The sequence below is a fragment of the Diadema antillarum genome, unplaced genomic scaffold (assembly GCF_040938485.1).
Source record: "Diadema antillarum isolate AM-2024a unplaced genomic scaffold, OU_Dant_1.0 seq00000238_RagTag, whole genome shotgun sequence".
Classification (NCBI taxonomy): Eukaryota; Metazoa; Echinodermata; class Echinoidea; order Diadematoida; family Diadematidae; genus Diadema; species Diadema antillarum.
In genome coordinates this window covers 85,209-112,422 of record NW_027271285.1, presented here as the reverse complement: position 1 = coordinate 112,422, position 27,214 = coordinate 85,209, and the positions used below count along the sequence as shown (strand labels likewise).

At 39.3% G+C, this 27,214-nt stretch overlaps 1 protein-coding gene across 1 annotated transcript in view; it reads left to right on the top strand.

Annotated features, from left to right (window-relative positions):
• LOC139729389 (nuclear receptor-binding protein-like) overlaps window positions 1-27,214 on the top strand; it is a 55,427-nt gene that overhangs the window by 21,860 nt on the left and 6,353 nt on the right. The window contains exons 5-10 of the mRNA XM_071640317.1: window positions 14,457-14,551; window positions 15,229-15,312; window positions 21,335-21,489; window positions 23,189-23,318; window positions 23,934-24,039; window positions 26,723-26,773. Of these exons, the coding sequence (XP_071496418.1) occupies window positions 14,457-14,551; window positions 15,229-15,312; window positions 21,335-21,489; window positions 23,189-23,318; window positions 23,934-24,039; window positions 26,723-26,773 (621 nt within the window). The remainder of the gene's footprint in view (window positions 1-14,456; window positions 14,552-15,228; window positions 15,313-21,334; window positions 21,490-23,188; window positions 23,319-23,933; window positions 24,040-26,722; window positions 26,774-27,214) is intronic.

The following is a 27,214-nucleotide window of genomic DNA, read 5'->3' as shown; positions in this document are numbered from 1 at the left end:
GTATCTTTTCAGATAACTTCCTGATGCCGATGTGTGCTTGCCGTAGCAGGGCATTACAAATGATGTTTTAGCCACTTGCCTGTATAAACATTGGAGCAAGAGTCCTACATGTACATGTAGTAAACAGGCAACTGTCTGATTCAATTTACTTGTCGCATGGCAGATTTTAATTTCCTGGACACATCGTCAAGCCGGGTTCAGCACCCTGCCTTGGATAGGATAATAGACAAGTGCTTGCAAATAATGGAGGCCATTGGTGTGTGAAAAGGGGAGGGGGAAAACAGTACTGTTTACCCCTCAGCTTGGATGGTAATTTCAATTCTGTTGTAATTAGCTGCTGTACGTATACAGTAACAAAGTGTAGTGGTGCCTACTGTGCGTTGAACCATGATAACCACACACACACAAAGGAAGGGGTCATTGAAGAAGGAATCTTGAGAGACTTGTAGCCCTGCCATGGTATGGTCCAGTGTGCATCCCTTCCTGATGAACAAAAAGCTACACGTAATGTACATGAATGCAATGTAGTGCCAGAGTAAAGAATGTCTATTATATGAGTGGTAAGCTTGATTGGGGGGGGGGGGGGGGGGGGGGGGGGGGAGGGGGGTCAAATTAGGTTACAGGATACAGGTACCAACAAATATTTGTTCAGTGGTAATTGTTCTTTCCTGGTTTTTGTTGATTTTTCCCCCTTTATTGTATCTACTAGAGAAAGAGAGAGAGAAAAAAAAATCATTACCTGATGTTAGAATGTTAAATTCATGCCAAAGGCAACTTTATACCATTATTTATTCTTCTGAACATAAAAGGTATGTACAATCTGTATACTACAAGTTCATATTTTTAAATGCTTGATGTTAGTCATTGAATATCTGCAATAAATGCAGCTCATTTTCCCGAAACTTTTCCATGAATCAACTGCAGGATGGGGATAGGCCGGAAGAAGGTGATGATGATTATGACAAGATATTCAATATAACATTTTGATCCTTGAAGAAGTAATCCCTGTTGCAGCTTTTCGTAGGAAGCTATAGGGCCTACTGGGATGGTACACGGTGACATCAAAGACCAACGGACAGAGTGTATTTACAGATAGCAAATATAATCAATTATTCAAAATGAAAATTAAACTTATCAACTACCTTTCTCACAATTTAATCTGTCATTCACTTTTAGAGCTCTAGGAAATGTGCTCTCGTACACTTTGTTCAATGCTACATGACTGGTGAAGTTTGTTGAAAACTGTGATAGTGTCCAAGAGTATGTACCCTGCCATAGCTTGATGCACTCTGTAAACAAAATAATCAAATCTTGTTCAGCCTCCGAAGAGGATCTTGGCTGCAGAATTTACAAACCCTGCCAAGTTCCACATAATTTGAGGCCAATGTGTGCATTGGGAGTGTGTCAGAGAGGGCTCAATAGCATGACATTCTAAGATCAGACTTCTTCCTTGTTTGCAAATATACACAAGTGTGTTATTATAAAGTCCTCTCAAATTTTGGAATGCATCTTCTGTTCTGAGTGAGCTATAAACATTTTTATAGATATGGTATAATTTTTTTTGGATGTAAAATATGCTTTACATTTTATGTACTTGTTTTAAACATACTACAGTCTTTGAATAGCATTTTATATCATTGCCTCCCTTCCCATTCTATCACCAGTATTGTTCATCTCTGAGGTGGGCAGCTGTATACAATCACTGTACTTGTATTACAAGTGTAGCTATAAGTGTAAACTCTGAGACAAACTTGTAGGCCTATTGTACAAACCTGATGTGATGAATGTGCCTGTTGAAAGCATGGGCCTTTGCCTAACTGTCCATCAGGGCAGGTGGGAGAGATATTTTTTAATAACCCTCTGAACTCCAGCACTTTGATAGGAGAGTTTTTACTGTATTTTTTTTTTTTTTTTGGGGGGGGGGGGGGCAGGGGGAGGGGCTTGGGCTGTTGGAGAGGATGAAGGCCAGGGTATAAGGGTCAATGGTAAGGAATTCTGTCATAAATCAAGTTGTGCTTACTGTACATGTAGTTTGTGCTCTACAAAGTCTAAAGAGAAAACTGGTCAGGGAAGGCCACCAAATGACCTAGGTGCAGAGCTGTTATCACTGACTCGGATGTGTGTTATACACGGGCAACTTCTAGAGTTCTGTTCGGAGGCAGTTCTCGCCGAAGTTGTTCTTTGGGGAGTGGATTTCGGGTTATAAGGAATGAGTGGAATTCATAGCTATGGCACGCTTACACAAATGTAGACATTGAAGCTGCCTCATGAAGCCACTGTGGCACAAATTGTGTAGGCCTTCATGTACTGCTCGCAGGCAACAGCATAGGGCAATGAGTCTAAAGTAAAATATAAGCTTACTACAATGTGCAACTGCATGTTCACCTACACAAATGCACGCAAACACACACCATACTCACACACGCACAAACAGAGGGAATGGAGATTCATCAGTTTGAGATTGTGTGTGTGTTTGCATGTTTGCATTTTTGTGTAGGCCTACATGGAAGTTCCTCTGAATAATTCCCATTTAACCCACTTTTGCTGGACTGCTTACTGCCAAGTCTCTCGGAATACAGTTGTGTGCAGTTTAGTTTCTGCATACACATATTGTTGTCAGTGTCTCCCATGTTTACCCAGACACTTCAAAGCAGTCCCACCACCAAGACTCTGGGGGGTGATATCAATCACACTGGAAGACGATGGTTGATGCTCCGATCGGTCCCTGTCCCTACACGTAGGGCAGCCCGACACCTGGGGTGATGCTGCCCCCACCTCAGCGTGACACCGTGAGCATCAAATGGCCTGGGTCTTCTATCACACCGAAATTAGCTGCAGGCCATCACCTGAGCATGATTGTAACTCAAAGTGCTCTCACCTTTACATTAATCCTTACATTTCATAGCGCCTTTTTACCCCCCCCCCCCCCCCCTTTATAAACTAATGTTGTTACGTGTGTATGTTTGTTGCTGATCAGAGTAGTTGGGATATTTTTAATGCTGGACATACATAATTGTAGGGGCCTACGGTGTCAAGCTGCTTTGGTACATTTCTGTCGTATCATTGGTTCTGCTATGTGATGACACTATTTTTCTGAATCCAACTTCTGCATTGGTACGTCTGTATTACTTTTTAGAAGAAAGTCACAATTAGAACACGTCAAGGAATAGTTTGAGTTACAGAAATTGCTGCTATTTTGAACTAATAGTAAAACCTGGTAATTTTTGTCCTTTTCAAAGTTTCTTGTTTCATATCAATTTCCCTTTTTTATGGCATTTGTGCCTCTACTTTGTCAATGTCCTATTCTGTTTCATTTTATCTCAAACAAAGTCAGTAAGAATGGCATGAAACTGATGTAGGAACTCCTTATGTACATACAGCTGTATACATGTAGCACTGTGCATGACTGGTAACGGTACTAGTAATAATATATATAGGCCTACATGTATGGTTAGAGTTCAAATGCACTCTTGACATTTGATCATGCAGTATGGTAGAAACTTGCCACATTTATTTAACAAAGAATTTATGTAGAGTGCTCAGTCTTTTCCACATCAGTAGAAGGATGTGGCGAGAGAACAGAAACCATTTTGATTTTTCCCCTTCCTTGGTCTTCCTTTTTGTCCAGTTTGTTTTTCCTGTCTGTTTTTCCTGTCTGTGTGTCTGTACACACACACACAGACACACACACAGACACACACAAAGGGGGGGGGGGGGGTTAGGGTGGGGCTTATGAAAGCTTTGTTGTCGTTTCCCTGCATGGGCAGACTCGATGTATTTATGACAGGATGAACTTCACACACTTCATTGTGGAAAAATCAAAACAAGCAAATACAGTACATTGTACACCATGAACATCCAGTACAGGATGGCAATACAATGACTGTCAATTTGGGGTTTCATTTTACCTTTTCAGACGTTGTCAAGCATTATGAAGTGCAATGCACTTTTTGACAGTTTTATCACAATACACGTCATATGTGAGACAAGATTTGTACAAGTGTGCAAAAGCCAACAGGATGCCTTTGAAAATTGTTGGATTTACTGAACATGATAACCCCATTACCAGCTGCATGACAATGTTTATACTGCCCTTACGTAGGAATTAACAAAGCAAGGTTGGGCATTCTTGGATGGTTTTTCTTCTTCTCCTTCTTCTTCTTCGTTTTCTTCTTCTTCTTCTTCTTCTTCTTCTTTCTTCTTCTTCTTCATCTTCATCTTCTACTTCTTCTTCAAGGTTAATAATGATGTGAGTACAGTTTATCCTACCCTTCAGACTTAATAGTTTTGATATTATGTGTGTATTGTAACTTACTGATGGAACTCCCATGGTATGCTGGCCCCTTTCAAATCATCAACACAACTCAACGCAGTATCCTGTATCATATTCTTTGATAGCAAAACACAGTGAATATGCCCGTAGTGGTGTAAAATACCTGGTATCAATCTCTATTAAACTGTTGAAGGGGGAGGGATATGATCATATCTTCTGTTTGTTCGTGTTGTGAGAAATTGTAAATATTTGTTTAGGTTTAACAGAATGGATGGTGTGAAGTGGTTATACAGAAAAAAAAAAGGAGGGGCAAGTAATTGTAAAGATAAGATTTCCAACTTCCACTAAAAGCAAGGTCAAGGGTGCTGTGCAAAGGCTCAATTCATTTGTGGAGATAATCTGTACATACAGTATTCTTAATTCAAGCCCCCAGAGACTAAATGTCCTTGTCCTTAGAAGTCAGACTGCATGACTTTCAAGTAGTAGGCAAATCTGGGTCTGACACCTCAGACTCAAACTACTTGGACAAAGGCTATATGTGGGACAGTCAACTATTTGCAGGGATGAGAGTTGTGTTTACATGAGGGACTTTGGGATTTGTCTTCTGTCTCCTTCCATTGATCTACCCCCCCCCCCCCCCCTTATTTGACTATTGGCTCTTTCCCTTCTCAGCCTAAGCTTCTCTCTGGTTGTATCCAAAGCACAGCTTCCAATACGATGTGTCACTCTGTATGAGCAAAATGCCAGGATGGCTGCATTCACACACACCTGTAATTGACTTGAAAAAAAAAAAAATCAATCTTGCAACGTGGTACAAAAACTGATGATTGTTATTAGTGGACACCAAGATAGTCACACAAAAATGATTTACTCTCATGATAGGTACACATGCATATCGTCGCTGGGGCGACAAGACCTCGTATCTACAAAATGTCAAATGTTCAGGAGAGCCAGAAAACATGGCGGCCAAAGCACTATAGCGAATGGATAGCCTTTCCTTTGACATGCCGTGGTGGCTTCATTTTTGGAGTAAGACAGTTGGGATTTGGCCAGGACATCACTTAACCTATTATTTGACCATTAATTAAAAAAAAATGTCATTTTCACCAAAATTTCAGATACAAGCTCTTGTCACCCCAGAGACGATATGTACACACATTGTGATGCCAAAATCGGTCCAGCTTGATTTCTTTTTTTAGTCTTTCAGTAATAATCTGCCCCGTTTGGCATGTGTGAATGGCATGCAAAGACCATCAACTTTTGTAAACCCATAATGCATCTCCCCACACAAGGTGAATACACTTTGGTGCTCGTGATCACGCTCCACTCATTATTTAAGGCTACATGTAGGCATGTGCATTCTGCAGATTCAGAATGGTTCATATTTGCAGCCGTGTGATTTTTTTTTTTTTTTTTTTTTTTTTTTTTAGGCCTTGCATTATAAATGGTAGCAAATAAGATGGATGTTTGCATCCCAATGCAAAAAGCAGACAGGCATATTAAAAGTCCTGTGTGTGAATGTGACTTGATAATTTGATAGAATAAAGTCAGATGACCCTGTAAGGTTAATACCCCATCCTATTTCTCCCACAAAATTTTTACATTCCAAAAAGCATACATGTGCACAAAAAAGAAAGAAAAAAAAACCAAGATGACATTGGTAAATATTAAAAAAATCAGAAATTTAGAATTGATGATAATTTCAGTAAGTTTTTTTTTTTCTCTCAGTCTCACATCAAACATATTTGAAACATCAGGATCCAATTCATATGTGCTGGTATCACACTGTGATCATGATTCTGAGCACTGTGATGTGTAATTTGTCAGAGTGTCTGCTGTGCTCCAGAGGGCCATCACTGAGCAAGACCGCCTCCCCTTCCCCACCCCAACCTTTTGTACCACCGTCTCCTCTGCAATTTACGCAAGGAGACTTCACAGCTATGGGCATCCTCCAGGCGCTGTAATGACTGTAATGAATATTTCATGAAAATCATACATCTTATGAGATGAACATGATTTGAATGTCTTGAAGTTGATGCACATGTATATGTGTGTACATTGTAGGGAACTGTGAACCATTCTCTGCTGCACCGCACATCAAAACTCTGATCTGCAAAGTTCCCAAATACTCCCCTCCCCCTCCACCTTTGGCATTACTCTGCAAATAGATAGAAAAAATACGAAGAACAGCTGCATTGTAGCTCTGGGATTCGATGATCCCATTCTTTTGTGATGTATTGCTATTGATGGGTCTGGTCAAAAAGACTAGCCCACCACTGTAAACTAGACCTGTGTGTGTACAGTGACTCAAATGACGAGGAACCATAGAGGTGTGAAAAAGGGTGAAACCAAAGCCTCAGTTTACGGATGTACAATGTATCTCTCATGCAGGAGAGAAGCGCTGTATCGAAAGGCTAATGCATACCTTCATACTATTGACGTATTGTTTAACCCACTGGTCCTCAGCAGACAGAATTACCCCCTGTCTCGACCCCAAGTTCACAAAAGTACTCAAGAGGGAATATGCCTCAACAGATATCCCAGTCTAATCACGTTTCTGGTTTTGTGAACACACTATTCCTGTAAAGGTTTTGAAAATTTTTGGAGTAATCAGGTAGTGAAGTGAGTCTCCTCACTGATCACTACAATTTAGTGTAGGCCTATTGGTGCCTAAGTCTGAGATACAACAATCGTGTCACAAACTCGGTGACTGGTCACCCGAACATAAACTCTTTGTATGCTTTGTAGACATGCAACCTGAATTACCCCTGAAATATTTCCTGTGAAATAAGCCTACATGTAACTTGATGATAAAAAGAAAAGAAAAACAAAAAGTACAGTGCATCTTATCTTATGTACACCAAATGCTGCCTTTACCTACAATATTGAACTCATGCCAAACTGAAGGGGGGGGGGGGGGAATAATCTAATGCCATGACATACTTAAAACTTAAGGAATATCATGGAGTGATGCAGTTTTATTAAAATCAAAATGTACTATTATTGAAACGGTAATCTCTGGATCATGTTTTATTGATAGCACAGCGATTTGACAAAGTATATGTATATAAAATTTCCCCAAACCAGAATAAGAATTTGAACTCTACAGTTTCAGTTACATTTTCCTTTCGAAGCTTTCGTTTTTCTTTTCTTTTTTTTTCTTTTTTTTTTTGATCATTTTTACAGCAATATCCAGATCCTTACAAAAATGAATGAATGAACAAACTTACAGCCTGTGGATAATACTTTTAAAGAGAGATAATTTGTACAGAGCATCAAACCTTCACTACAGTAACAGCACATAAACCCATACATTTAACCTGTTGAGGACAGTCTGATTTTGCTACAACATGCATTTCCCATAGACACCTCCCCAAGTATACTTGAGACTCGTCCTCAACGGGTTAACGATATTCTTGACGGCGTGGAGAAAGAGAGGTGCCTCACTCACTGGACTGGTGTGTCTCTTGAGGTATTCATCGAGTTAAAATCCCCACCTAGGGGTTTCAATGTGCATCAACAGCTTCAAGAATATTCATTCCCACTTTTCTCACCTTTTCCATCGTATCCAGTGGGTTGTGTTTTTATGCCCATTTGTATACTTTAGGAAATGTGAGGAGGAAAAAAAATAGGAAGGGGGCGGAGGAGGAGGAAGGAGTGATCCTAAGGCATCTGAGCTGCCAGGCCCTATGCATGTGGGTAGAACATTAAGATTCTGGGACCCGTAAGACATGGAGAAGCAGATCTTTAGTTTGCCCGGGCGAAGGATGTATGAACAATGCAGGGGAGAGGAGTAGATAGCATGAAGCTCCGTTAACCCTCAGTGATTTCCGTCGCCATTGAAAGGGGATTATCGCCGACAAAAGATATGTATCAAGCTTCATTCACCAGCGTTCCCCCATCTTCAGTCCAAATTGATTCTTGGGAAGACAGGAGTTATTTCCAAGTCATTGTCTGGCTTGGTTGACTCAGTAAACACATTCTCCTTTTTATCATTGATTGTTAATAATCCCTCCTGTTCAGAGAAAGGAAAAATTCAAAGAACCACCCCACATCTGACGTGCAATGCTGTATCCGCCTTCTGGTATCGGTCAATTGTGGACCCCATGTTTGTGAAGCAAATGCACAAGAAAGAGTCGGCAGTCACTTCTGACATTTTTGACAGATATAGATTAGAGGAATGGAAAAAAAAAAGAGATTTCATATAGCACAGGGATGTAAAGGTATTATCAACACTTGCTGTTGAAATACCTAGCAACTAATCAAAGTAAAGTGAAATCCACCAAGTCAGTTGCCTCCAACATAGCAACAGTAGCTGTGTTTAATAGATATGGATTCTATTTATTGATTTTATTTTTCAGCAATGATGATTTTCAAAGTCTAAGGATCTTTATTTTGATTGATTTTTTATGAAAAATGTTTCAAGCAGACAAGCATGTGGGAAATAATTCTATGAGGTATGACCCCCTGTGTCTCAATCGAAATACACCACAGCATCAAGAGATATTGTTCATGCTAGGTCAGTGGGGAATGCTGAGAGCGAGTAGACTGAGCGAATATTTTCAAGACAGCATCTGGAGAGGAGGCCATCCACTAATGAGTTGCTATCAGGAGATATTCATCGTTTTTTATTGACTTCTGGGTCGTAAAAGGGGGTCAGCCAGGCTCAGGAGTGTTCATTTTTGTAGCTGTATTGATTTAACCCCACAAGAGTATATTGTGCCAAGTTGGCTGTGAAGATGACTAAACTTGAACTGCAAATTGATCCAAAGCCAAATTCACATGTAGGGAACATTCAATTGTTGGCTTGGCAAGCAGACCCCCAAATTACGAAGTGCTGAGGGAGGTCTTGTTTTATATAAGTATTACACCTTTGTAACTACATGTAGGTGGGAGTGGGGGGCAAATTGAATCCCTTGCATCGCCATTTCCAAATGTTGGAGATCTGTGATGGCAGTGTGTCTGATACTAGTTTAAATTCCACTTTGGTTATGGCTCCTAGCCATTAGTTGGTTCTCCAAGAGTGTACGTGTAGCTGCTTCTTGTTATGTGGCTTTTGACTGTGTAATGAGTTTTTGAGCATCTCACAGGCTGGATAATTATCGTCTGCTGCTGTATTCCAAAGGCCTCATGTTTTTCTATGTGATGTCATCTGCTGTTGATGGAGCGTGACAAGCACACCAGTATGACATGGGGAAAATTGAAGCTATCCAACCGTTACTATTGTTTACACTACTGAATAGATCCCATTCCAATCACTCACTATTAAAGAGAAGTACCCACACATAGGCCTACTTGGTGTTGATGGGTGGGAGCAGTTCATTGCAAAGTGAAAATTACCAATGCAGTAGTCACATTTCGAAAAAAAGAGAGTAAATAAAGCACATGTGAAAGTAAATCCGTTCAAATGTTTGTAGCTAAATTGAAAACTCATGTAACATAGCAATGTGCAAAACTGTATCATATACAATATGTAGTCTTCTTTCATACTGTATGTACCGTGGGATCTTTGTAGGCCTACATGTAGAATGTACATTGTATGCATGGCCTTTTAAACTGAACCTTTCCTGCATTAAGAGGAAGAAAATTGAAAATTGACCTTTCTTGACTTCCCATCTGGTCACTTGTTCAATGCATTCATGAAGAAGTAGGCCTACAGTGTAGGCCTACAATTGTACCTTTACCACAAGAAGATGGCCTAAATAAGTCTTTGGCTTTCAAGAAATTGTCTGCTATCACAGACAAAGCAAAAGACAAATTATTGAGGGTTTTTGTTTCTTGGTTTTGTTTTGTGTGTTTTTTTTTTCCTTGGGGGGGGGGGGGAGGTTGCATTAATGCAAACTTCCTGGTTTTCAAATATAGCAAGAAAAAAAAAACAAATAAAGAAGAAGAAGAAAAGAAACTCATTCAGCTGCTCGGGGAAACATGCACAATCCCATATCTGTGCTTGCCTGAACAAAGACGGAGCATGACCCTGGGCACCCTCACCCTGGACTATTGCACAGTGTGAGAAGTTGCTTCACTGATTTTTTTTTTTTTTTGTAAGAATCTACCCAAAAAAAAAAAAAAAAACGTGCAGTTTACACAAAATGTATGGCTGTATATTTTGATAACACATACAAAAAGAGTTCAAAATGAACTGATTTATGTATCCCATTGCAGATTGCAATAATGACTTTTTGTGTATGTCACCACATAAGAATTGACTGTTTTTTGCATTGCAAAAATAGATTTTTATGGAACATTATTTTCAGATGTGTATGAACAGGCCTTGAGTTTTCTTTTCATCTGAGTTGTTGTGCACACAATCCCAGGGGCTTACAGTGTAGGATCGAGACAGCTGCCAGGCTACCCACAAGACACCATTTTAAGTGACTCCAAGATATTTCAGTTGTCATAAAAATTTTGTGTATTACACACCTTAAACTCTCTCAACCCTCCACTGAGCCGTTGATGATTTTCATTTCCATGATGCTGCAGATTTATAGATGGCATTCCTCCGCGAGCTAATACCTCACTTGATTTATGTTTGAGATTTAGGTACATATTTTAAGTTTTGCAATCCTAGTCTGATGACATGGTGCTTCTCTGTGTCACCACAACCCAAGCAGTTGAATTGATGTTAGGATCATTTTTGTATTGACCAAAGTCCTTTGTTTTTGCCAGAGGGACCATGGGGGTTGTGGTTTATTGTCTGAATTCACTGGAGAATGCAGGAGAACTGTTTCTTGCTCTTTATGGATAATTGCAGTCAGTGATTATAAATACAAATTTCCACATACATCCTGTTCTCTGCTACATCTAGATTGAACACATTGATGATGTTATCATAATTGATCCAATATCGACACAGACAGGTTTCATATTCCCTTTTTATTTGTAATAAGTTGCCATGGTATGATGATTTGCACCATTGGATTGCTGGTTCTCAAATAACTTTGACGGTGTTTTTTCTTCCTTATTTAGTGTAATGTCTAGGCCTACAGTTAATCTTTAAAAAAAAGACTGTCCAGTCTAAAAAAGTCCCATTTTTGTTTTGCACGAAGCCATCTGAAACATTCAACTGCACCGTTCCCTTAAAGGGTGGACACAGTTCTGGTTGAGATGAGGATTTAGCTTTTAACGTTTTGCGAGATATTCAGAAACCACTCCATGAGATGTCAAAGAGCATGCAATTCTAAGGGGTATCAAAAGTTTATTTGATGGAAATCGGTTTTGAAATGGCTGAGATATCCAAAAACAAGGTGAAACAAAGAGATCCTAATAAAAGGCGTGGCCTGTCGCCTTTTATTATTATCATCTCTTTTTTGGATATCTCAGCCTTTTGAAAACAAATTTTCATTAAATGAAAGTTGAATCCTTCTTGAAATTACATGCTCTTTCATATTTCATAAGAGGTTTCTCATTATCTCACTTAGGAATGTTATAAACGTGAATCCCCACCTCAACCAGTACTGTTAGGACTTTATAGGGTGACACCGGTCATAGGCTGCGTTTATCTAACTTGAGAGAGAGAATCACGTTTCAAAATACATGTAGGTTTGGAATCGTGTTTGCGATTCTCGGGTTGCTGCGTTTATCTACCCATCGAATCGCAATTCAAGTGTTGTCACTGTGCAGCTGCTTTGCGCAGTTCGACCCGAGGAGCAGAGGTCAACTGCGGTCGGTGTTGTAACTTGCGGGTTGTATACTGCATGGAGATATAAACACGTTTCAAAACAGCATTGCGTTTATCTACTCCCAAGAAAGGTGATCGTGGTCTCGGATGTATTTCAAAACACCCTTTGAATGGCGTTTCAAGTCGTCATTTCTAAATGCGTTTGAAAACACAGTTGCGTTTATTCATCACGCGAAAATGCCTCAAACGTGTTTAGGATCGTGATCCTGCCTCAGAATATTTTTAGATAAATGCACCCATTGATACAATGTAGGTTTGTATTGTGTTGTTGGGGAATCCCTTCATCATGCCTTTTGAAAAGGGGCCTCTAGTCTTCACCACTCACAGAGTGTTTGTGTTGTATGTATGGGACATTGTACCTACACAGCATTCTCGAGTTATTTGGGATGTAAGGAATTCACAGAATAGTTGATCGCAATACGCCCATGCATAGATTTATCAGAGTGAGCTTATTCATTACATTCATTTTGGACTGCTCTGTGTGTATATAGTATGTATGTAGAAATGAAGAGGGAAGTGAAAAAATGATAACACTAACAAGCACTGATATCAATACAGCCAGCACAAGTGTGTACAAGGTTTGTGTTTGTGAAGCCAGATACTGGAGTACCATTGGTCACTCCTTCAAGGAGGAAACTGCAGTTACTACTGGTACCTTATGGTCTCTTGCAATGTTTATACATTGTACAGTGGACGGAACTGATGGTCTGTTTCAAATCTTGTATCCGGACATACTAAAATCATATTGAACGCACTTTGACAGTTTTTGCCCCAGTGAATGTTTGTCTTGTATAAAGTCACTGTAAATGTTTACAAGTAAGCTGATAATTATGTGTGGTATTCTGTATTTAAATCTTTCCAGCTGTGAATCACTTTATACAGGTAGCAGTGGCATTAATGTGTGCAGCAGCTTCTGAAAAGTAGTGAACCAAGAAACCAACAAAGTGAAGCAACTTCACAAAGATACATCCTGCACTTTAGAAATCTTTGTGTGTACACACTTTCTTCATTGATTTGGAGTTCTCTGCTTTGTGGCATTTTAGGTAATCTAAAATGATGACTCATTTTAAAGACAGGCCTGAACATTCCACCGATTGTTGTATTGTTAGCACCGCGTCAATGAAACTTTTTGTATTTCTATTAAAACGGAGGTTGAACAGCCTTAGGCTAGCTAGTAAAGTACCGGTATTCAAATATTCCAGTGCATCAAGTTTCTTTCTTTTCAATAGATCTTCGTGTTGTAGTCATTCTGGATAGAATATGACTTCATCATGTGATGCCAAATTTCATCTGCTCAGGAATTTTAATTTCTATAGAAAATTTTTGATAGAAAATATGGAAACAGAGTTTAAAAAAAAAAAGTGTATTCACAATACTTCCACCAAAGGTGAGTGATCATGGTTGGTAATCGGGGAACCTCTTGTACTGCACTTGCCCCAGTGGATTTTTTGGTTGTTCTACTCATTAGTGTAGCATTTTGATTTGTGTCTGTTTTGCTATGTTTTTTTTTTGTGTGTGTGTGTGTGTGTGTTTGTGTGCTGATGCAAGCCTCAATACTGAATGCACGTCGTCAAGCTGTGCCTTCTTTGATTTTGCTGTAGAGCATGCTTCCTTGTAATCCTTGTAGAATGTTGCCCAATGCCATTACATGCTTTTTTCAGCCAGCAAGGAAGTTGCAGAGACAGCTTTATACTTGATACTGTAGGGTATAAATAGCATCAATCAAAACATCCACCCCCCCCCCCCACACACACACATACACACTCATACACATTCTGACACTGCAGTATCCTATCATACTGTGTCACTCGTAATGACATTACAGCGAAAGATATGTACATGTAGGCTTTAATCAAATGTCTACTGGCAGTGATTAAAGATCTGTTCACATTGGTTTTGGATGTCAAAGGGGCCTGTTCACAATCTGTTTTCAGGACACAGCGATAGGCGGAATCATGTGAACAATTCACATTTAAAACAGCCACCTATACAAAAAGGCTTTCCAGCGGACTATGGGACAGTGCTGGTTTTAGGATTTGTGATGATCTATGCATCTGTTGCCTTATTTAGCCACACTTAATGTGGTTCAGCAAACACTACTTGCGGAAAGGGGCTTGAACTTGCAATAGTGTTTTGATTATAGTTGCAGGATTGGCATGCTGCCATCATTGGCTATACATGTATCGTGCAGTGTACAATGTCTATCTGATTTACTGGAAAAAAAAAAAAGGTTTTCAAGCAAACTTAAGTCGGAGAGAGAAACAGAGAAAAAGAGAATATAGCATACAAACATTACCCTATCGATTTCAATATTACTTGTATTTCTGTAAATGATCTTCCCATGAAAAGTACTGTCTTTTGAATGTATAGTGTTCTCATGCAATTTGGTAATGGCAGCAACATTGTAGATCATGGAATTTAGATTGTGGCACTCAGCTGTTATTTCAACCTCTTCTTTTCTTTTATCATCACTTTCCTCTTGTTTTTTTCTTGTTGTTGATGCAGTTACTTGCATTCCTGTGACCCACCCATCATTCACGGTAACCTCACCACGGATACTGTCTTCATCCAGCACAACGGTCTCATCAAGATCGGATCAGGTTAGTCGGGATGTTGTGATGTTGGCATCCTACAGTTGTATGAAGAGTTTCATCACAAAGCAGGTTTAATATAAAGCTCCATTTGTAAACATTTCAAAAGTCCATCATCAGATAGAGCAAAATAAAACCTTTCCACTGTAATATGCTTCACTTGTTGCATAAAAAGGATTTTTTTTAAGTTATTAAAAATATGCCATATTTTCTTATTATTTCCCCACTTTTTTGAAGATTTAGTCATATATATCTCAAATTCACAAGAATGGAGTTAACTCTTCATACATGCTCTAACTTGTGATTCATGCTGAAACTTTTCAGGTGGCAAAATGATTCAGATAATGCAGTATGGAGGGTCTGTGATAGTTGCAGCCATGACCCGTTTTGATTACATTTTAATCATACTTACATATCATTCAGAACAGTGTTTTGAAGAAATAATGGCACCGTACCCTGTTTTGAGAGCCACCGGCAGGCAAACTGTTTTGTAATGTTTGAGTTCAGCAACTCATTGTTGATTAGAATGTTTAGTAATTTTGCAATTATGTCTCAATAGCCCACCTCACTTTCTTGTCGGACTTAAGTACTTTTCATCTTTATTATCTCTATATGGGCAGGTAGAAGATTATACAGTAAGTGGGAAGTTTTTCCAATTTCGTCTTGTTTTGTTTCATTTGTTTCAGTTGCTCCTGATGCAATAAACAACCATGTGAAAACGTACACGGAGGAGCAAAGAAACATGCACTACATCGCGCCGGAGTATGGGGGTAAGTGTCAGTGGATGGATGCTGGGAGGGGATCAGTTGCTGTCTTCATGGGGAACCTGCTAGGGATGAGAGTGGAGGAGGTGGAGGAGGAGAAGGAGGAGGAGGAGAAGGAGGAGGAGGGGGAGGAGGAGGGGAAAGAGCGAGAGTAGGGTCCCTTGAGAGAGAAAGTGGCAGGTGGATTTATTGGGGGGGGGGTTACATCAGGGAAGTGTAGCCAGCTCCCTGGTTATATAGACCCTAGGTTTTCTTTCTTAGCCATGCTTGTGAGAAAGAATGAGGGAGGGAGCTGAAGTCATTTCCCTGGGGAGGCCAAGTTCACAACCTTTGGGTAAAGTTCGTGACCCTTACTGTTTATTCACTAGGATACAACAAGAAAGTAGAATCCCCCCAGTGTTGTTAACAAACCATGAGATAGAAGATACACAAGAATAATGCACTTTGAGAAGGGACTGTTGTGGTCATGACCTAAATGATCTAAGAGCTCAGGTAGAAGGATTAGCAAATGACTGTTAAGTAGCTACAACAAAAGAGAAGGATTATGTATTACATGATAACTTAAAGGGGAGATTATAGAGGTCATGACCTAAATACATTCACAGAGAAGGAGGTGACTGCACAATGTATCCTACAATGTTGCAAAGGAAAGGAAAGAAAGCTGGTAGTTAGAGTGGTAGCTGGTAAATCCCGCAACAATCTGGTTCCTGCTCCTGAGTCAGACCCAACCGGAGTATACCGGTCAGTTACATCCTTTTGTCGCTCCCCTATTGATCACCACTCTGGGTTGATTCTCTTTAAAGGTGAGCTTAAAGAGGTTGTTTAAAGTACCATGAAAATTGCTTTGTGGATTTTAGCTGGGTGTTGGGTTAGAAAAGGGGGGCCAGGAGTGGGGTCTGCATAACAAAAGGACTGGTTCCAAGTAATCCCCTTTTAAGAGAAACACACTTGAGGTTCCCTGGTCTATTCATATAAAAGCATGGTCTATTCATACAGAAGCGTGTGAAGGTGGACTTAACACAGTATTAGGCTTTCGGCCCAAAAGAGTAGCATACATAACCCCCCTGGCTTTTATGCTGGCAGCATTCACTGGTCAATGAAGTTTTACTGAAAAGCAACGGAACAAGTAGTGTTCAGTTATAGGCAGGATTTGTTGTTATCTGTGCAGGGAACCCCAACGCTAATTTGGATAAAAGGCTGTAAGCCAGCTACTAGTGCTATCCAATGGTAGCCTACATGTTATGTAATCCCCCTGAACCAAGAGCTTTAGGTAAAGTTGTAAAGGCTCACTTGTCTTCTCTTTAAGACATTCCATGAATGTTTGTTTGAAAAGATAGTGTACATTTGTATTCGGGAGGGGGGGGGAGGAGAAGTACATTATACATAGTGTATATTTAATTAAATACATTTTGGCCAATTGTGAAGGAAATGTACCATAAGGTTCATTTTGAAAACCAATCATCAAAAATTTGGGTTTCTGCTGCATTGTTTATGTTGGCGAGGAAGTTTGCTTGTACTCAAAGTGTGTTTTTCTGTTTGTTTGTTTGTTTGTTTGTTTAGTTTTTGTAAGAAGTTTGCACACCTCCCTCCGTATTTGGTGTGTGGAACACCCAAACAGGTGCAGGATTTCAATATTATTAACTAGTTATATAACCCCTTTATGCTTGCTTGTGGCCCAAGTGGGGAGAGTTACACATGAAAAAAAAACAACAGAATTTTCATTGGTGATAGTTAAGCAAATGTTTATACTTTGGGAGGGAAAGGGGTGGTGAAAAAAAGAAGAATAGAATGGCTGAAGGGCTATCAGTGTTTTGAAAATGTCATATTTCACAAATTTCAAAAACTCCACACAAAAGTCCAGAATATCGTCTGTTGAGAATTAGAAGGGCGTTAAGTTGTCTTGAACACTATGTGTTTTGTGACAACTTAACACCCTTATCATTCTCAACAGACGATATTAGGAAGACCTGAGTTTTTAGCCACCTATTCTGACTGCTGATATTTTGCCACGAGGCATAAAGTATAAAGCACTCAAAATTAATCTTCATGATGGAGAATGGTATTCACATTGTCTGTGTTACATTTGTTTTGTGCCAAAAGTGGTATCAATTTCTTGTCACATATGGCATTGTTTTCAAACCACTTACCTGAGGCTAACACATTGTATTAAGAAACAGTAGAGGTTGAACTTTTATACAAAAGTCAAGATGTACAAGTGTATCATACACTGGAAGTTTGTGTACAAAGTTTCGAGGACTTCGACACGTACCAGTGAGTGCTATCAATATTGTGTGACCGAAGAAGTGACTTTCAAGGTTACCTTGAAATGGCCTGATACGACCTGATCAAGTAGTTTTCAAACTGTCATAATATCCTGGCCGCTTGAATGGTTTTTGTTTCCCCTCTGCGAGTCTGTTACTCTTTGTTTCAGTCGGTTCATATAAGGAAGCTGTTTTCTTAAATAGTTGTGATGCAGTCCTTCTATGACAAGACCAAGTAGGACTAGCCTTTTTCCAAGACCCTCATGCTGTTGCTTTTAGTGGCGACAGTTGCGAGTGAAGAGAGCAAAGCCTGTAATGATGTATGTCAGAACAAGGGCCTTCTGAGATGAAATGTGGGCTCATGGATATGAGATAAGTTCATACTTGTAGCTATGGGCAACACTGAGTAGAAGAAACTTGCATGTACACACCTATTAGGTTTTACTCAGCTAACCCTGCATTTTCAAAGGCTTGTTTGATGAAATGTAACCAGTGATTTCTTGGACTTCATTTACACAATGCTGTCAGCCGTTAAATCAATTACAAATACAAATGTACACTGAAAATGATATTGCAGCTGCCAGGCTGGACCTCCATGCTGGCTGCAGTTCGTGGGATGAGGTGAAGAGTCTGACAGTAAGGCTACACTTGTACTTTTTAGGCTTCTTGGTGTTGTGATGAACATTTAGAAGGGTGTATTGCAGATTATATGGATGCACAATGTACCTGTTATGGTTAGCACACAGTGTATAGGAAGTGAAATTTGAGCCAATGCAGCCATGCTCACATAAGAGTTGGAGAACATGCTGTGTTTTCAAATGAATCCAATACCGGTTTATATGAAAAGGGGGGGGGGGGTTAGGCTCTGCTTGCTTTATTTGTGATCATGAATAATTGATCCACTGGGGCGCTATGCTTCTCGACTTCAGAGCGAAAATGAATTGGTCCATGCAGGTCGGATGCTCACAGATAGATCCACGACCTTGACAACACGCGGACCTTCTGTTGCTAAAACACCTGCTCCCCGCTCAGCTCAAACCAGAGAGGACTAATTTCTGTCCACAGAAGTTTACGATGGTTTCCACTGCTTGCCGCTACAGTAGATTCATTTCATGGGTTATCCTTTGTTACATTTTAAAATGACTGGTATGCACAATTCCTCTCTAGTCTATCACCTCAGTACCCATCAAAATTGTGGTCTACTGATAATTACAGTGTACATTGAAGCTATGCTTTTATTCTGGATGAAGAGCAATGCCCCAGGCAGATCGCATTGCTTAAACTTGTGTAGATGGTCTGCAAGTTATTCACAGTTGTGAAACACTTGTCAGTAGAGATGTACACCTTTATAGAATGAGTAAGAATGAAGGATTAAGTATTACATGTAAGAGAGACAGACATACAAATGGACAAACACATAGTACTTTAAAACTGTGGCAACCCCATTAATTAATGGCTTTACGGTATTTGCCTTCTGCCTCCATTGTGATAGTAGGGCAATAGAGCCTATAATAGACATGTATGTCATATTAAATTTTAGGACTTGGTGCAACCAGAAAACTTTGATACAATAAGTCAGAGGAATTCCTCTGTCAAAGTGAAAGATGATGGTTTATAGGAAAGTTTGAAATGGATAATATCATAGGGAAGTTAAATGCAGTTAGCATATCATGCTTTCAGATTGCGATGCAGAATAAATTGTGATTTTTTTTTTCCTCTTCCCCTTCGTCAACAGAAAGCTGCACTAAGTGGACTAAAGAATTCAAAGAATGTGGCCGGAAATGTTGAAAAGAATATTTCCCTCTCACGGCCCACAAGTAGAAGTCTGCAATAGTCCATTTGCCTTTTATTCTGAAACCATATATGCAAGGCTATTAAAGAATGAAATCATGTCGGAAGCGAAAGTAGGTTGAGATTTGGCTCGCAGAGGTAGCCTACCCCTTTTCCTTGCAAATCAATGCAGCCCTGCAATATTCCGGCCTTGCAATATTCTGGCCTCTTCGTGAACATGCAAAAGCAGACCCATGGTCCCCGCTGCAGATCTATACAAATGTCACTGGTTTGCCCGGTTCACCGTGTGACATATTGAGCAAAATTAAGTTGAGGTCACTGGATGCTTGTTATTGATTGAGAGAAATTTAGATCAGGATGGCCGTGTTTACTTTTAATTACAACATCCCTGGCTCCCGAGCGGATGCAAAAGAAATCTGGACTGAGCCCAGTACAATCGTAAGGTCTATACAGAAAAGAAAATATTGATCGTGATAATTATTATATTCAATTTATTTCAGCATTGCCCTTCTATTTCTTCCTTTTTATCATTTCCTTTTTAGTCTTTTACCTTGACATTTGGCAAGGTGTGTGTTTGCGCTGCAGCTCAGGAATGTTGTCAGACAACATGTTTTAATACACTGTATGTCTGTATTGATGGTTGCAGAATACAGTAGTATTTAGCAGCTGAGTGTGTGTGTGTGTGTGTGTGTGTGTGTGTGTGTGTGTGTGTCTGTGTGTCTTTGAGTTTGTGTATGAGTGCTTAAGTGCAAGAGGCTAGAAAAATAAGCAGTGCTGATTTCCACATCTATACAAAACTTGTAGCTTTAACAGCGCATGTAATGGTAAGAAGTATTGTACATATGGTGCCAATTTTCTGTGATATCTCCAGCATTGACACATCAGCAGTAACAATCTGCCGTGTCTGTATTTCTTCATGCTTGGTCAAAATATTACAGTATTAAACTCTTTATCTATATCATATATGGGGTTTGTGATATAATCCATTGTGTGATAGGTGTGATATTGTTTTCTGATTGTGTCTTGAGTACAGCTGATGCATGCAAACTGGACTCAGAAGGATTGAATGCATGTGGTATGCACAGCTGGATGGAATAAGTGGTCATTAGTTCCTGAGGGGAAATTTCCCCATACATTGAAATACATGCACACACATACCAAAACACACAAAAAACAAAAAACAAACAAAAAACAAAAACAAAACCAGCTGCTAACCATGCATATGATTATTTGGGGCAACATAGGGGAAGGTTTGTACATGTGCATGTTTTTTTTTAGTCAATGCAAAATTGTATTGGTATCATTTCTGTTTCAGAAAATGTTTATATCCATTTTAATGTCAAAACCTTGCCATGATATAAAATGTCAACTGTCATATATCTCCTTTAAAACTGTTTGAAATCTGAGAGATATTTAACAGTTCACTTTATTTTCATAAAATACTTCATGAAGATTATGTTATGTGATAGTTGTCCGGGATAAACTCATTAGGAGATATTGTAGCATCACTCAAAAAGTGCATAATCATATTTTCTGTATTTCAATCTGTCAAGCAAAATTATGTTATTACAATCTTCAGGAACAGCAGTGCACTCATTCTTTTCTTTTATTTCTATTTTCTGGGGAAATACTGCCCATAATTCAGCTTTTTAAGCCATCTGTTGGCAAACTTATACTGTGTGCTTTGATTAAGGTACACTTGGTGATGCTCTCCGTTGCTAATAATATCTCTCCAAATACCTCTCCAGTTTCATTAATCTAGAAGACGAAATAAATATTTCCATTAGCTCTTTCACAAATTATCAACATAAACTCCAAAAATATTTATAGTATCAGGATGAGATACATGTACACTCTGATATAGTTGCATGCTTGTGAAAGATAAGTAGTGTATGCATATGGTTCGGAAATGTTTCATTGAATACCATTATATTCACAAATGAGAATCATCTCTTTCCTTCTTTTCTGTGCTACAGAGGGGCAAGTGACGGTCGCGGCAGACATTTACGCCTTTGGCATTTGCGCCCTCGAGATGGCCGTCCTGGAAATTCAGGGCAACGGCGACTCCAGGCATATATCACGGACGGCGATCAGGAACGCTGTTGATCAAGTCGACGACGTTTCGCAGAAGGTGGGTTATCAACAGTGGTGGTCATTCAACCCATAGCTGTCATCTTCTGTACTCTGTTTTGTTATTGATGTTCTTTTTTGTATGTTTCTTGTTTTTGTTCTTTACGAGCAGTTAAATGTTAAGTGGGTGTTGACACAGCTGGTCAGATGGGCTGGTATGACATTTACAGTAGAATGATTTTCATGCAATAAGTTTGGGCTGCCATTGGTAGTCATATGAACTGGTCATCACATTGCAAGCTAGCACTTATTCCTTTCATGTTGCAGCTCATTGTGTTATGTAAAGCAAAATCGGATGTGGCCCTGTTATCATCGGATAGCATGCTATCAAAAGTTAACTTCAATTGTGCCATTGGTCAGCAAAATATTACAAACATAGCAAATATAAAAGCAACAACCCAAATTTACTGGAAATATTGTCAAGGATGGAGGAGCAGCAACAAGTATGGAGATGTTGCATCTAGTTGCAGGAAGGAAAATAAAGTGTGGTGTGTGGTAAACATGTAGAAAAGATAGACTAGATGGATAGATGGATGGATAGATAGATAGATACAAATATTGTAGATAGATAGATGGATAGATACAAGTAGATAGATAGATAGCTAGATGATAGATAGATAGATAGATGAAAGATAGATAGATAGATAGATAGATAGATAGATAGATAGATAGATAGATGTAGATGATATCGATGTAGTTGTGCAATTCAAAGAGCATATGAGAATGATGTACAAGATAGATCCAGATATCTCTTTCCCATTTGTTACTTTGAAAATGAAGGAATGATGTACTTTATGCAGATTGCCAGAGTTGAGTGTCATGCAAATGTTTGATTCAATACAAATAGGGCATGATCAGTTTCTTGCCAGTCAGATCATAGAGATTCTGAACTCCATCCGATAATGCGCACTGCACACAAGTTGTGTGATGGCAATGTTCTTACCGTGACTCACTTTCAGAATGATCATCACTTCAGTTAAGTTGATTCATGCTCATCAAACCAAGGCCTGTAATTACATCAGTGTAAGGCAGCCATGGCTAATCCTGCCATTGCTTTTAGTGGTAGGCAAGTGAAATGGTTTAGAATATTTAAAAAAAAAAAATATATATATATATATATACAAAAATATATAATCGTATCAGCTCGTCCACAAGAAGTCTGACAGGCATACCATTGTTTAAAGTCATTTTTTTTATTATTATTATTTTATTTTTTATTTTTAGACAGCCAGCCAGTTGGTGAAAGATATGGTACTTGAAAATGTGTTTTAAAAGCAACTAATCATGAGTGCTTCACTATGCATTAGTGGTTGTGCAATTTGACAATTTGATTACACACATTATTGGGTTGTTTGCTTTTTTCCACTATATGAGAAATCCTATAATGTGGATAAATGCCACAGACCCAAAGCATAGCTCATCTTCCAAATCTGCACCATTTTTCTCTAATTCTGCTGTCTCAAATAATTGAGAAAGTTTTAGAATCGTTTTTAGTCAGTTGTACTGTTTACCACTTTGTCCTACAATATGTCAAAATGTTCAAAAGTATCATTTAAAGTCAAAACTGTTTGAAACTTCGTCACCAAAGTGAATGGCCGAAGTGAAGGGCCAAATTGCAAAACTTTTGAAACTTGTGTAACTCCTTGTCACAAATTGAAAGTGATCGCCACTTTGCTATTTAAAACTGGTCACATTCGCAGGATTTCATCCATCGGTCACTGGATGATGTCCAGCGGCGGCCGACGGCCAGGGAACTCCTTCTGCACCCTGTCCTCTTTGAGGTCCATTCACTGAAGCTGCTTGCTGCCCATAGCTTTGTCAAGAATGAGAGTGAGTGCAGGGACATCTATTTATTTATTGAAATCATGGTGTCCACTAATCCAAGTTGCTGTCCTCCCAGAGTTGATGATACAGTGCACTTCCGTTATAACAAATACAATTATCAAAGAAAAAATCCAGGTCCTAATATTATCACCCTAGACGTATCTTTATATACTTAACTGTTCGGCTCTAACCAAATTTTGATATAACGAAAGAAAATTGCCAGTCCCGAGGGCTTTGTTATAATGGGAGTTGCCTTTAGTAATGTTTGCAAAGTCGTTTCGTTATCGTTATTGTAGAAGACTGGAAGAACCCCAAATGATATCAGTTGGATGTCTGAAGTATTTGATCCTACCGTTCATATAAAGTTATCCCATGCTGTAAAAGCAGGGAGGACAGTTTGCCAATATGCTGTACCACAAAACCTCAGGCACCTGCCATTGAAGTGGCCTCGCAGTTGTTTGAGTGGATTGGATTTGCCAGACATGTCAAATGTGGATCATGGAGTATTAAACTGGCTTGTTCTGGGAACTAGACAGACCGTACAGCAAATGATAATCATGCATGCATCACATCCATGTAAGAGATGTTATTTGCGTCATTATGTGCAATTCCCTCTCAAAGGTTTTCTTCAAGAGCACTTGTCGGACAAGGAGCAGAGGGAAGTGAAGAAGGACGAAGTGATCGCCACCATGAAGCTGCAAAGCCAACAAGAAGAAGTGCAATGGAGGTGGGTGAGGGGATATCCCAGAAAGGATCCCCGATGCAAATCTCTAAAGTTTTGTACATGGGGAACCTTGTTTAAACGAGGAAATAAAAAAACTTAAAATTTCCTTGTTGCATCAGGTTTCTCACTATATCAAGGCAAAAAAGAACAATGAAAATTGTAACGGGTTGGGCACTTGCAAAAACTTGTTGTTATAAGAGGGCTTTGCTATATTTTTGACGTCTTTATGACAAGGTTTTCACTGCAGCATGAAACACTTCTTTAACATAGCTGCAGACTAAGTAGCAAATGGAATGTTGGTGCTAGAATGTTTGTCTCAGGGTATTGGTGCCATATCGCATTTGTCATGACATTAGTGCGACAATTCTCCCGCCCCAGGTCAATGTTATCCCAAGCAATCGCAGGGTACAGGTACAAGTTATCGGGGTTGTTCATCCACTGACAGTCAGCTTATCTATCTTCCTTTCTGCCGTTTGATGCCGTGCCAAATGGCCCTGAGCAATTTTGGTTCATTGTACTTGTGCCAGGAATTCAATTTCAGCAGTCATGTCAAGTTCTGAAGGAACAGCATTCAGTAGACAAGTCCTTTGCAAAATTAATGTGTTTTGTACATTCCATGTAGCCAAAGAGATGCATCGTACCGAATCAGATACTGCTGCAATGAATGAGCTGCCCTCAGCTATACCCCCCCCCCCCTGCCCTACCCCACCCGTTACCTCATGCTAAAGATGCTAGCTTGATTTATTACAGAAAGCAAACATACACAAGTGAGAGACATTTCAATTTCGTGAACTGTTCTTTGAGAGTGATAAAAAGACAGACATATGGACAGATGGACAGACAGGCACAAGCACACAGACAGACTAAGAGCAAAGCCACAAAGTCTAAATTTAGGTACAGATAGTACCCACTGCTATCTGTCGTCCAGGAAAAAATCTGCAGTCAGGGATATCCGTTTGTTCCATTGATCGCTGTCTGGGTTCCATGTCAAATGGCACACGGCTTAATGGACTAGAGGCATTTAATTGATAATCAATACCAAACAGTAAATGCCAGTAGTGTGCTCATTCACTAATTCAGGATGATATATTAAACAGAGATTCGCAATTAAGCAATGTTAAATCAGCATGGCCAGTAAAAAAGAAAAAAAAAAGTGAAAGTAATGAGTACTTGCAAGAAATGTTTGGTTTTGTAGACCTGTCATGTTTACATCTAAATCAATCACTTTAAAGGAGACCTCCGGATGATTTTCAGATTTTTACATTTGAACGACTGCAAATTGGTTATACTGAGGACAGAGTTTCAGAATTTGTGATAATTGGGATGAAGAATAAGAATATTTTCAAAATTTAGAACAAATTGCAATGAACAAGGATGATGACATGGCAGGGTCACTATAAGAATGCATGAGTTGGGGCTCAAGGAAGCAGAACAAAAGAAGAAGGCATGCATAGATTATACACAGGTGAACTCACAAGCAAGCGGTATTGTAATGGGATTATACCGCTACATTTCTGAAATATGTGAACCTCCTATGTCATCATCCTTGTTCAGTGTAATTTGCTTAAGGTTTTTCAAAGTATGGTTTCTCTGCTCAAGAACCACAATAAATTCCTCAAATCTATACATGGAGTTGTCGATTTATGTACTAAATGATGTGAAATTATGAAAATCGTCTGGAATGTCCCTTTAAGTTGTGAATTATCCTGTACAATATGTGTACGCTAGTATCTATCTCAGTATTGCCTGAAAAGACACGTTACCCATCAACTGACAAATACTCATAATGTTGCCAGATTCTTACACGTTAATTTGTAGTTCCTGCGATTTTATGAAATACACATCTCAAGTACTCACTTTAAAATCGTTGTGTAACTCATGAGCTCAACTGTAAAAGCATCATTGTATTAAATAGTTTGTGGAGAAGTAGAACACATTCTGACGACAAAATAATCATTGAGTATTTTTTGAGGAAGCAGAAGAGGAAACATACCATCCTTCCTGCCTTTGCAGATTTATATGTGTGAAGAAGCAGATGTGTTTACCTCCATTTTGTATTCGTAGTATTATACAGCCGTACTTAGTGGTAATGATAGTCATAGTAGTAGTAGTAGTAGTAGTAGTTGTAGTAGTAGTAGTAGTAGTAGTTTTACAAGTAGTACGAGTAGTTATATTAGTAATAGTAGTAGTAGTAGTAGTACTGTTAAGGTGGAAATTTTTGCGCATTTCGCAACACAAGAAACTAGTGCGAAAATATTCACTTTTACAGGAGTAGTAGTTGTAGTAGTAGTAGTAGTAGTAGTAGTAGTAGTAGTAGTAGTAATCATAATCGTAGTAGTAGTAATAGTAGTAGTGGTAGGTGGTGGTCGTGGTGGTATAGAATTTTGTCATTATTTTTATCAGTATTGCTATTGTCATTACTACCATCAATATAATTTGCACCAATATTACTACTACTGCTACTTGCATCTTATTTGTTAATGTTGTCAGCCTTAGTTGTGAAGCTAGTGCCACATAAGTGCTATGCAGGCTTAAGCGTCACTCGTGCAAAGAAATGTGAGAGGCTTATTCCTTCTAAGGTAAATCTTAATTCGGTGTGTCCTTTGAAGCCTTGACTGGCCTGGGGTCGTAGGTCAGTGATATGACTCACCATGTTATTGTCTCTCTTTGACCTTTGCCCTCCCAGAGTATCTCAGGTACCCGCCTTAGAGCTGGAAAAATTCCTTGAGGAAGTCAAGTAAGTGATCATATTCCATTCCTCAAACCCCCCCCCCCCCCCCCATGTTTAGATGCATTATTTCCATCCATTCTGCACGGAAACATATGCGCAGTTTATGTAATGAGCAAATTATCACAGCATCCCACATTTGCAGAAAAGGCCGATGCTTTGCCCCACCCCCTTTTAAACTACCATCAGTTTGAGAAATGTGCTTGCTATATGCACACATACACTTATATTTTGGACAGATCTGAAAGGGTGGTAAAACTGTTGAATCTCCCTTCTTCTGATAATCTCTTCACATCATAACAGTGGAAGAAATGCAGAAACCTATGTATCTAATTTGGACATTGTATTTGCCATGTGAAATGTGTTTTTAAACACACAAGTGTCTCCCCTATAGCATTTTGATCTGTCCTTGATTTCAGTGTGAAAATGTGGGCTGCCCTAAAGTGGCTC